Source organism: Epinephelus lanceolatus, chromosome 9 (genome assembly GCF_041903045.1).
Source record: "Epinephelus lanceolatus isolate andai-2023 chromosome 9, ASM4190304v1, whole genome shotgun sequence".
Taxonomy (NCBI): Eukaryota; Metazoa; Chordata; class Actinopteri; order Perciformes; family Serranidae; genus Epinephelus; species Epinephelus lanceolatus.
In genome coordinates, this window is record NC_135742.1 from 31,037,937 (window position 1) to 31,050,454 (window position 12,518).

General features: G+C 44.4%; 1 protein-coding gene across 3 annotated transcripts in view; it reads right to left on the reverse strand.

Annotated features, from left to right (window-relative positions):
* LOC117252511 (tetratricopeptide repeat protein 28-like) overlaps window positions 1–12,518 on the reverse strand; it is a 200,539-nt gene that overhangs the window by 124,363 nt on the left and 63,658 nt on the right. Inside the window, exon 1 of one of the 3 annotated variants that reach the window (XM_033619487.2) lies at window positions 9,091–9,257. The exons of the other annotated variants lie outside the window; for them this stretch is intronic. Within the exon in view, the coding sequence (XP_033475378.1) occupies window positions 9,091–9,117 (27 nt within the window). The 5' untranslated portion in view covers window positions 9,118–9,257. Of the gene's footprint in view, window positions 1–9,090; window positions 9,258–12,518 lie in introns of those variants that run through there. 3 annotated transcript variants of the gene reach the window in all.

Sequence of the window (12,518 nt, forward strand, 5' to 3'; positions counted from 1 at the left end):
CAACAGAATGCGCCCTGGTTGAAAGGTAGAAAAACATCTTTCTGTCTCGTGTTGTTTTGTGTACGTTTCCTGAGATGAGCAGTTCCCGTGCCAGGGCGACAGTTTCCGTCATCGTAGGAAACGAGGACAGGGAATTAAATGAGTCTCTCTTTATGGCAATGGGGACAAGTGGCTGTGATAACAGTCAAAGAGGTGTCTCAGAAGGAGTGTCGCCCGCCACATTCGCATCTTCATTATCTGTCAACCTGCCAGTCCATCTGTCTGGTTGCCACACAGTGCTCAGAAGACTGACAAACTCCATTTACAAAGGAAACACGTGTCACATGTGCCATGGAATGAGGGAAAAGTGGCCCCATAACGTGGCACGCTGATCAGCAATTTTGCCATTGTTCAACATTTTTCATCAGTTTCTAATTATTACTCCTGTAGTAGAAATAAAGAATTCCAAAGTATTTTATCAAAGCTGTCTCGCCGACAGTCATCAGACTGACAGCTCAATCACGCACCCATTACATTTGTCTCTCACTTTGATTAGAAATCCATTTCAAATGTCAAGTCAGTTTTTATTTTCCAGAACAAAGCACAGCATGAACAAAAAAAGAGGACAGACACCACTGAAACAAGAAGAGCAAGAGATGACTGTTTCTCCACACTGTTACTCTGACGTGAGGATATCCAAAGTACATTCCTTTGGAAACAACTATTAATACATATGTATAACAGCCTCTTCTGTACACTTTTAGACAATAAGCTTTCTTTATGATCAAAGTTAGTGCATATCTTCCCGAGAACAATGCATCTAAACCAAGAGATTGCTATTGATTAAGGCCTTGAACCATGCAGTTTCATCAACTGCAGAATCACAGCAACAGGCACAAACCAACTTATTAAATTAGAATTTTAACCCAGTGCCAATAAGACACACTTCAAAACACCAACTGGCAGAGAAACTCCCAGCATTGTCAACAGATTTGCAGCGAACAGGATTTTACCAGATCAAAATTGTTCCTCTGGGACCAAGAGCACGTTGGCACATGGAGCACTGCTTTAATTTCTAAACACCTGCTCACTCTCTACTTAGACCACAACCAGCACAGAGCTTCTCCTCCTCTCCAACAAACAATCCTGGTCTGCCATTTCACTGAGAGTGGTACCACAGCCAACCCAGTCTCCCCTGAGCATACCCATGCATGTGTGTGTGTGTCAGAAGAGCCACCATCACAGCAGCCTGCACCTGCTCTGCCTGAGGCCCTACTCTGTTAGCTGGGAGCAGAAGCACAGTGCGGAGATGGAGGAGTGAGGGGATGGAGTGATAGAAAGCTGGGGGAAATAGATCTGGTGGCGTAAATGTCAACAGCCTAGCTCGAATCAACTGTAGTGCATTTAAGGGCCTAATATGAATTCATATGACTTTCCAGCTGATAGTTGTTGAGCATGTTGTGTGCACTGCAACACTATGAATAATACAGCATCCCGGTCGTCTGAAAGAAAATATAAAACCCAACGCTTCCAGGTAAGAAGTTTGTGTGCGAGTTCAGCTGTGTAGCCACACAGGGACCTGCTGAAGGCAGGCAGCTTAGCCTGTTTGAGGGCTTCTGCTGCTGGTCAGAGCCTGATGGACACATGCAGTAGTGTTCACTGACAGACTCAGGCATGGATAATTTCACATGTCCAAATGCCAGCCAGCATGGCTGTGTTACAACAATGTCCCCAGGGCACTGTTGTAAAACTGTGCACTGCCCAGCAGCAACAAACGAGAAGCATTCAGTGTCTGTAAAGTATAATATATCCATTCATTATACCACAAGGCTCAGCAGTTTAAGTCAGCACCTAAGCTGTACCTTCGCTTCACACAGACCTAATGGGGCAGCTCAGTTATTCTGTTCTGTCAAAGATACTATTGCAGCATTATGCCATACTTCGACAGCAGTTGCAGCCTTCTCTGCAACTGAAAAAGACAACATTGTTCAAAGGAAGATGCAGAGGAGGGGGCTAAGCATACTCCCAAATGTAAATTGGGAGGGTAATTTCACACCTGAAGCGTTACACCAACTGCTGTGTGCCAAGTTACGGTCTTTTGTTCCAATGAGTGATTATGTATCTTTTTTTTACAGCCCTCATTGAAGCAGCTGGACCGAGTGCGTATACCAGTTTTTATAGCAGAAGACAGAGTAGCATTCATAGCGCTAAACATGTTCTGTTCAGCATGATTTCATCATGCAGAACACCCAGACAGGTGGCGAAGGCGGCAAACACATTTTACATGGCTATAAAGGCAGGCATTACTTAAAATAATGTAACGTCACACCGTAGACATTGTGTAGTGTCTGGCTGGCCCCTGTAGCAGTGTTCAGCCTTGTAGAGTATATTTAAACAGCTAAGAAGCTGCTGATGCTTGAGATTTCACAGTGGTAACTGGAGCACTCTCCAGACTGCTGAACAATACATGCTCTAATGTGGCCTCTGACCCCAGTCACAGGAATACAGATCAAGAGAGAGGGCTGGAGGAGGGGAGTAACAGGCTGCAAGAGAGAAGGAGAAGGTACAGTATTTTGGTATCTCTGATGAATGATAATATCGCACAGTTTCCATAAATCATGCTCTATCTGACACAAGGATATCGCTCACTTGTCATGACAACCATTTTCCAAGAGACTTCGAGACAAACACAAAAAAGGGCATTTTTAAAATGCACAAATACACACAGTACGTGAGATAAACAAGTTGACACGTATATTCACAGACACACAAACAGATCTTTCACATCTTTTTTTCTCCACAGCTCATTTAAAAGAAGGTGGCTATGCAATTTGCTGGAGCCGGGGGGGTGGGGGACACATTGAGGTTCAAGTCACATCCACAAATGTACGCTGCAGAGAGTGGCAGAAACAAACAACCAAAATCACTTTTCAAGACGCAGACAACCACGAGAACATGCACAACAGGAGGTAACAGGGGCAGAGAAAAGCTAAAGTGAGGGGGGAGGTGGCAAACACAGCATCATACTGAAAGTAGCTATGGCTCTATTAGCAACAGAACCCCTAGTTAAATATATAAAATCTATGAGGCATGAGATCATTTGAGAAAAGGAAGCATGGGGGGTGGACCACGGAGGTTTGTTCTGTAGTCCTCATTACTGAATCTACCTCAGCGTTCCTGTCAGTCACCACCTGTCTGTCTGCCTTGTTAAGGGTGCTGGAATCATGAATCTCCCTTAGGAGACAAGCCCACAGAGTATATGGAAGCGCTCCTGGCCCACATATCTTAGAGACTATAAACATATGCCTGACATAAGTATCCCAGTATAAGCCTCATATAAATAAATCCAAACTCACGAGAGGGAACAGCAGCTAAAGCGAGCCCTGAGAGACGGAGAGGGAAAAGGCTCTGTGGGTCGAGCTCGGCACCATTTCTTCTTCCTTCCTGCAGGAGTTTACAGCCAGCAGTAAAAACCTTTCTTAGCTTCCCTTCACCACATTTCAGCATGGCAGGAAAAGTAGGGAGAGGCAGGGCCAGATAGGCCAGAGAGTGACGGTGAGGGGAACTTAAACAATCTGCTCTGGGCTTGGTTGTTTCTGTGACCCCTGGAGAAACACTCTGCTGAGGCCGTTTGTGTGTCTGCTACACTGTTTGACTACAAAAACATTGCACAGCACCTGGTCTTTTTTTGAAGAGGAGAGAGAGGCTCAGACTAATCTTATTTGCCTCACTTTTGCACTGTGTGCCATTTATACAAACAGGCAGTGGTCGTGAAGATTCAGGGGTTAATTGACTTTGTTTTTTCACAGTCGATGATCATCAATAATCTACTCAAGAACTAGATGCTGACCATTCAGGTGCCAGACCAGGCCGTCAATCCAAGGAATGGAATGTCTAGTCCTGGCTGCATGAAGCCTTCAGCTAAGCCATGGACACACTCCTGGAAAATTGAGTCTTCAAAGAAGGGCTTATGAATCCCATCTCTGACAAAGGAAGAGATGGAATTAGTGGGATTTAGGGGCGTCAGCATCAGGCAGGGTGGTATTAGCGGTGCTCTTCACACGTCTCCATCCAGGCTGGATCACAGGCCCTCTTTAGAACACACCAGCAGCAAAGTGTCTGTCACAACATACAGCACTGTGTTGGATGGAGACAGCTGCAGGGCCTGAAGACTGAGCTGATACTATGCCCGGCCCACTGGAACTGGTCCAGTGTGGAGTTATAAAGGAATGCAGGGACTGCGGTTTTGGCAGCTGTACTCTGATAAATGTTGTGAAACAGAGAAAAGTATGCATGTTTTTTGGGCCATATGCTGAAGGGATGTGTCTCTAGTGCCACTGACAGCCCTTATTCAAACATGTTTTAGCCAGCTTATGTCTGAAACACTGGCTCTCTTCAGTATATGCAAGACTGAGTACATAATACAGAAGCTTAACCAATGAAAAGAATGAAAAGAATAGAGCTTAACTCCTGCCGAAGGACTGTTCCACCTCATAGAACAAGGAAATGTGTTCCTATTGATGTGGTCCATCAAGTCAGGTCCGCTTTATTCCCTGTGGAGGCACCCAGAGGCAAGCACCTCCTGAGCCCCGAGAGCAGCTGACCACACCCCTGGAACAATGACCTCAATAAACTCAAACACAGCTCCATTTGCTCGAACAGAAGCACTGGGGGGTAAAGGAAAGCTATAGCAAATCAGAAATGAGTGCTCTGAGGCTTGGAGAAAAACATTACAAATGGACCGTTCTGCACATAAATCAATCTTTGCATTTACCACTTGCTATCCAAAAATCCATCTGCACACTCACAGTGGAATGTGCAGGTCCCAGGAATGAGGATTAATGAGGGCAGGATGGCCTAGTCACCATTGTCTCTATTGTTTCTACTGTTGTATTTTGACACTGGACTCCCAAGAGGGCTATATGTGCAGCCTGTGAGTACTGCAGACCACTGTGTCACAATAAGACTACGGAAGGCCTTGCATTCCAGGGAGCTCTTCTTTCCGTCCTCCATCTCTGTCCAGCTCTCCCAATGGGAGGCAGTGGACTGGGATTAGCAGAGCGAGTACAGCACATAAATTTCAGCCGTATTGCTGAGTCGCTGTTCCCCCCTCCTTACCTGACCCAGTCCCCCGCCCCCACCCCTATCTTTTCACGCCCCAGGAGGATGGACCAGGGGGCCGGCCACGCAGCCGCATCCCGTTCCACTCGGCATGCTGGGCCGTAAATACTGCGCAGCATCAGGAACAGCAGGTGCTATCACTCCCTATCATTAATTATCCCTGCTGCATCACTCTGGGGCCTCTCACTCCTAAACTCCAAATCTCCTGCACCATCTTATTCTCCAGCCTCCAACCTTTTCCCATTTTCTCTCAGTTTCTCAAATTCCAACCATCTTGGATTCTGTCAGTGTCTACAGTTCCACAGCAATTCTTCTCCTCGGTATCCACCAATTTATCTCCTTTTTCCCTATAATCCTACAATCTAGTCCTCATTCATTTGTACCCTGATATATCTCAATCTATGTCCAACAATCTCAGCGTCTCCCAAGTGATTCCTTCCCCCGCTGACAGCCTCACCCGCTTTCTTCTCTACTCTGATGTGTCTTCTGGCGCTTCTCTCCACATTCTGACGGGTTTTCCCCCGCTGTAAATGTATTCCAAAACTGCTGTGCTGCTGCCAGCCAGGAGACGTCACAGGGACTGATGGAGCGCTGGAGGGAGAGATAGCCCTTTCCCTCCACCGGAGAGCTCATAAATAAAACCAAATCAAAGAGGAAAAGCAGCATGAGAAATTCCCTGAGGTGAAAAGCCAATGAACATGGTCAGAGATGTAAGAGTGCGCCCGCTGACGGTAAAAGTCCGAGCTCCCTGTGAGTCTGGCCACAGAAACATGAGCAGGGCATCCTGTCCCTCTCAGGTGAGAAGGCTTCGTGTCAACTGTGTGGAACCCACAGAAACATCTGGCACAACCACAAAAACAAACAGCCACTTCCTTCTGACTTGGTCACACTGCCACAGGGCATAATGTGAACTCTAAATGCAGAGCCTGGATTTGTAATATGAGACCACCCGGCATATTAACAGGTTGTGAGCAATCCTGCTGAAAAAAATATGGGATGATGATGACTTAAAAACACATCTGGCAGCAAAAAAAGACGCATGGAATATTTTTCAGCTGTTGCAAAAGAAATTCATGGGCAAGAAAAAAAACCACAGTCCAACAGGTATAAGTCACACAGAAACTTGCCAAGCCACAGGAGTCCATAATTCATGTCCAAGTCACTGTGGGCTTGTGTGCACACCCGCACACAAACATAAGAAAAAACAAAAAACAGTGTGTCTGTTATCTTGTGTCCTAAAAATCAAAAGTCCCACAAGTTCTTCATTCCCTGAATGCAACCTGGTGCCTTTCATTCCTTTCAGTGCACTTTAGGCACACTGCCATTTCTTACCTGACTCAATGAGTTAGCTTTCCCTCAGGATAGGTGCTGTCCACATTTTTTAATGCTTACCTTCCTCTAATACAACCAGACCACAGACGACTGCAGTGGCCACTGCTGTACACCCACCCTGCCCCACTAATGCTATCGGGCACAGCGTGGGTCTTATGTTAGTGTTCCTGAGCCTCACAAACACAAAACATCAGTCTCTCTTTACTTTAAAAGGAAAAAGGCAACCTGTGCATTGTTGCACTTGGCTTTCAAAAAAGCTATCTCTTCAGAAAACATTGATTTTCACCAGCCAGACAGACAGTCTTATCTAACTGCTATCAGAAAGTCATGGCAGCCTTTAGTCATATGTCTCCCCCTCCACATTTGTGTGATAGATACACTGTGAATCAGCTCAGGTGGTCAGAGCAACTCCACCAAAATCAGTATAAAAAAGTTAATCACACAAATCCCCTTGGAAAAAAAGATTTACGCTCTTTCCAGAACAGATAAGCTATCCACCAGCAGCATTAGGGGAATAGCTCTCTCTTCTCTTCAGCATCACAGATTTGGAATTTTGACTCATTAGTGTAATCCATTATGAAGAGGCGGACAGGACACTCAGCCTGAATCAATTTGATTCTCCTACACTTTCTATTGATTCCCATCGAACTACAAGTGGAGTAAAGAGACAGATTGAAAAGCGGATAAACAAGAAGCCAGAATGGGGAAATTGAAGGATCTTTTGTGACATCATTGTCTGTGCACTTTTAAAGAACGGCACTGAATTCTACAGAAATCACTTTCTTTACAATGTGGAGCACAGCAGCTGTTTTTATTCCCGCGTCCCGCCTGTCTCGCCTGCTATGTTCAATATCATACAGTCAGAGGACATCATTGGCAATAAACCAAAGCCAAGGGTGAAGGAACAATGTCATACACATACACACACTATGTGGATGGCAAGTAATTTAAAATATTGTGCGCTGCAACAGGGGACTGTGTTTACTGCTTTAAGTGCTCATGTTCATGCGCATGCATCTAGCCTCCAACATGACCAACAGGTTAATTAATCAACATCACGCAGAGCAACCATTTCCCTCCTTGATGAGAGTCACCAAAATGAATGTTGAACACCAGTATGCTCACCTTGGCGAAAGAAAAAAATCGATGAAAAGAGAATCTGCATATGAAGGACAGTGTTACTTTTATGGTGTTTTAGGCTTGAGCACATTTGACTGCAGTGTGGCTGGGAATCAATTCCTGCAGTGAGGAAAGGCTTTTAGTCCTCAAAGGGGGGTCTCATGGATGATTCTGGCAGATACACCGCACAGCTGTAGAAATCATTAGGGCATGCTCACAGCTTTTATTTTCTCTGTTGATAATTTCAACATTAAGAGGCTTGGTTTTGATTATTTGCTTTCATCTCGTCTTTCAGGATGAGATTATCCACATTAATGACGCTTGATGTGGAACAAACAAACAGAAATTGATTTGGGCAAAAAGATGACAAGTTAGATCATACACACTGAAGTCTGGTCTGCTTCTGGTACTGGTTACTAGTGCTCTTTATACAGGGTAGTTATAGACACAACATCATCATCATCATCATGTCTCAGCTGAGAAAGCAGAAATATCTGGGCCAGAAGGAAAGGAAAAAATCCTGAAAATGTTTACGCTGTTGAACAAAGTCTTTTGGGAAAAAGAAAGTTGAGAATGCTGCAAAACAGTTTAATAGAGGGAAAAAATAGTTGCTCATCCTTTCATTTTTCTTTTACTCCAAACCAGTGTAAAGCCCACTCCTGCAAAGGAAGGCTGCTTCTTGTCAGACAAGTGCCCCCTGCTGGTAACAATCCGAACCACAGGCGTTTCAGTGCTACCAATTCTTTATAGACCCCAGATGATTTTCAGATATTTTCCATGTTGTAATACTCCAAGGCAATGAAAAAATAGGGCAATAAGAGAATGCACTGTAGACTACAAATGTGTCTAAGAAGACGTGTGTCTACTTGCGGAAACAAGAAACCAAGACACATGTTTTAGCCCCCCAACAGAATCCTCTAAAATATATAGGTGTTAAAGGAGGGGTCCCACTTCATTCTTAAACTTTTAGGTGCAAATCTTGCTAAGGTGCAATGTTTCACTTTCTAAATTTAATTCTCAAAAGGATTCAACATTGTTTGTGCCCACAACTCCAGATATTCATTACAGGATGCATTAACCCCTGATGTCTTGATTAGTCCAGATTAAGAATGTAGGCCTGTCTGATGTTGTTAAGAGGTGCAGAACACACAAAACACAGGTCAAAGAGTAACAGATTTACACAGTAACACATCCGTTCCACTGGATGCGCATATGTTGTATACAGTGCAGTGCACAACAGCTGATTACTATCTGTCTTACAATCATTTAGGCGGAGTGGGGGAGTAAATGTATAAATAGAAAGAAAGATTTAAGTGGAAATGTGATAAAAACCTGTTAATCATTATTAAGTATTCTTTGGTTACAGTCCAGCACAGCACAGTGCTGCTCTGGTTAATACCATCTATAGGTCCTATCATTTGTAGTAAACGAATAGAAAGAGCAGCAGTCTGTGACCGAGCCCCCTCTCTCCAACTTGTGATCTAGCAGAGAAACGTTATTTATCGCCATAATTGGAAGAAAAATATCAGCCAGACTCACCTTCTTCCGGGGCTGCCATTTCATCATATTTGTAAACCAAAATTGAACAGCATTAAGATCTTATATGAGAATGGAATGTAGATTCAAAGAAATCCAGAGCGCAAGTCATGCTGCCTCCCGTCTTCCCTCAATTTTGCAGCAGATTTTCTCCAAGAAGCGATGCATGATGATGTGCGAGTCTCAGCTTTGCGGCAATTTTTTAGGGGGGGAGACAGCACAGTCAACACAAATCATACACCGGTTAAATCCACAGTTGAGCTCGGAGAATAAATCAGAGACACATGGTGTCGACTGACAGTGTTTGGGGGAAAGGTTCCTGTGCGTAAAATCCAAAGTATGAGTCCGTTACGAACCCACTCCCTCCTCACTCGGCACGCAGGATCGGCGCCTCCAGGACCAATCTGGACTGTGTAGCCTATAAGGAAAAAAAAATATTCTTAAACTTTTTCGAAACGAAGTCGTCCCTGTGAGTAGGCTTCACCGTTAGTCCAGACAGACTGTCCAATCTGCTCTCTTCGATCCACAGGAACCGATAGGAAGACGGAATGTGTGTCGAAATGCAGAAATATTCATCACAGTGGTTTTCCAGCGGTCGAAACACACTTTTGGAAGTATTTGTGGAGAAACAGTCCAACACAGCCAGGCGGAAACAGCGCGACAAGCAGGGAGATTACTTTCAGAGGGGGGAGGAGGGGGTACAGCCACCAAAAGAAAAAAAAATCCCTGGAATTTCTGCGAGGAGCTGGAAGGATATCCTGATTCCAGCAACAGCAACAAACTGGACTACAGCTCTCAGATGACTTCCTTTCCCTGCGCTCCTTTGCAGTTAGCAGACTTGGAGCGGTGGAGCTGAGCAGGCACAAGGTAGCTGGGTCATAGCGCCGCCGGCTACACGTTTGCCAACGGGTGCGCTTTACATTTACGCACTGAGCTGACGCTGCTGTCCAGACAGGAGGCAGGCTGAGGTTTGGTGTGTTGCTCAAGGACACATTTCCAGGAACTAAACCTCTGAACAGTCTCTCAAGCCACGTGCCAATCCAGTCCAACATGCTGTATTTATACAGGATGCGGACAGTTTGGGGATTGGCGATGGGACAAAATTAAATTTGGTTTCAAAGTGAAAGTTGATCGGTATACTTCACACATAACTGTATTTTCAGCACATGAAACATGTTGCAGAACCCATAATGTACCTGCTATAGTAACCCTGTAGGCCAGGGGCGTAGGTTTCAACATTGGTGGGGAGTGTGGGGGTCCTTCGCCAGAAAATTTAGAGCATTACACCCTTACTGTCCTGCATTATGGTGATTTTTAAGCACTAATTATGCCGTCTCTGCATCAGTTTATGGCATAAATGTATTTTTATTTGGTCACACTAAAAGTCCTCTGCTACTCTCAAAGGCGCATGCTTTAAATATTGAGGGGGACGTGTCCTCTGCATCCCCCCAGATATCTGCACCTATGCCTAAGGCTGTTGGAAACATCATGAAACCTTAACTAAATGCGCATATTTCCTTTGTTTAAGTACTTCAGTCACATAATTACATTTTTTCCTATGACATCCCTGTAAGGATTAAATGTTTTGCAGAAACTGTAGTTTCCTCAGGATCACTGAAGAGTCTTACTACAGCCCATTACATTACAAACTTGTCTGACACCTGAAGAAAGGTGACAAAGTGCATCAGCTCAGCAGGTCTACATAAACACTGCAATGCTACACAAGCTCATCACAGTTTAAACTGGTGTTAATGAGCTAAGGAGATTCAACTATCATCACACTCCACTGACTCGCTGCCTTGATCTCCACAGTATCAGCTGAGGCCACCGTCCTTGATTATTTTGTGTGAGAAGTAGACTGAATTTTTACATAAAATACATGATTCACAAAGGACAGAGAGCCTTGGACGTTGGAGACAACTAAAGCCCTGCTTGTGTACACTTTCCCTGTTTCTTCCTTCTGAGAGCAGCTGTCACATATCGTATACTGTGCAATATTTTACTGCACGCGGCCATCAGAGGCACAACATTGCCAGAGATTTGTGTTTGGCATTATTTGTGCAGAGCTTTTCCAAGGCTTAAAAACTGACTTTTTATCATTAAATGTGGAAGTGGGCTGAAAAAAAAAATCATAACAGGGGAACATGGTTATTCTGGTAAAAAACCTCACCACAGTCACTGCCGCAGTCAAAGAATGAAAACAGCTATCAACAGTTAACGGATCGACTGGTGCTGAGGCCAGTTGCTGCAGTATAAAACCAGAGTCTCCATATGTGGCAGCATTGGTACAGCATCTACATTATACACATAATTCATTAGGAATTATCTTAAAGTAAAAGAAAGGCAAGTCAAATAAATAGTCGATAGTGAAGCAAGGAGAAATCAGTTTTAACAATAAGCGTATGATTTAAATTGGTTTAGGTAATGGACTCTATGGAGCTGTGAGTTGGTCAATAAGCTGGTGTCTCTTTGGGGTCAGGGGGTCCGCAGTGCACCTTGGGGTCACTCAGATAACAAAAGACAAGTAGGAGGAGGGGGACAAGCTGGCATATGGCCTTATGGACAAACTCCTGCTGTGCACAGGGAGTCCATGAGACACTCAGTATATCCACATGGATGAACATGAAAAAAATGCTTGACACAGCTGGTGCCCAGGCAGATGACACTCTGTGGTCACAAGCACTGTGATCAAAACACACATTTCTAGTGGAAGAGGGAGTTTTTTGTGTGCTTTAGTGTTACAGTATTCTATATTTTTGATAACCGTTTACACTGCATCACTTTTATCCCTATGGCCAGCTGGCGACTGACACCTGTATCCTTAGATACTCTTTACACTGACGTTCTCTTTCAACCACACGCTCACACTCCAACATCTAAAACAGGTTTACACAAGCGATTGTTTCATAAAAGGCATGTTTGATGATCAATCAAAGGCCACTTCAGTGTGCCGTTCAGCAACAGTCTGCTCGTCGTGAAGCCTGTCATCTGGCATCTCCATACAGAAGCAGGCTCCCTGTGCGTGCCTCTGCTTTCCCAATCAGAGCCGCACAGGAAATCAGACTCCAGCCTTCAGAGGGAAACAAAAAAAAAACCCTCTTTCATTTTCCACAACTTGGAGCTGTTTAAAAGTTTGCGCTTCCTTTTCTTGTTCTTGCCAATCATGCCCTCAAAAAATGTCTCCACTGTTATTTTGTGATCGGGGTCTGGTTTCATAAAGATGGGTTAGAGCGGTCTAAAGAGTTAAGTTTTGCTCTGATTCAGACAGCTGTATAAAAATAAAGACTGACTCATAGTAAATGTAAAAAGCTCATCACCCCACCGCAGGCTATCTCAGACCTAAGAGCTGTGTTTCAAACATTACAGTTAACTGTCTTCCAAACGACAAAAAAAGAGGAAATCGTGACTTATTTTGCGGTTGTCTAACAATA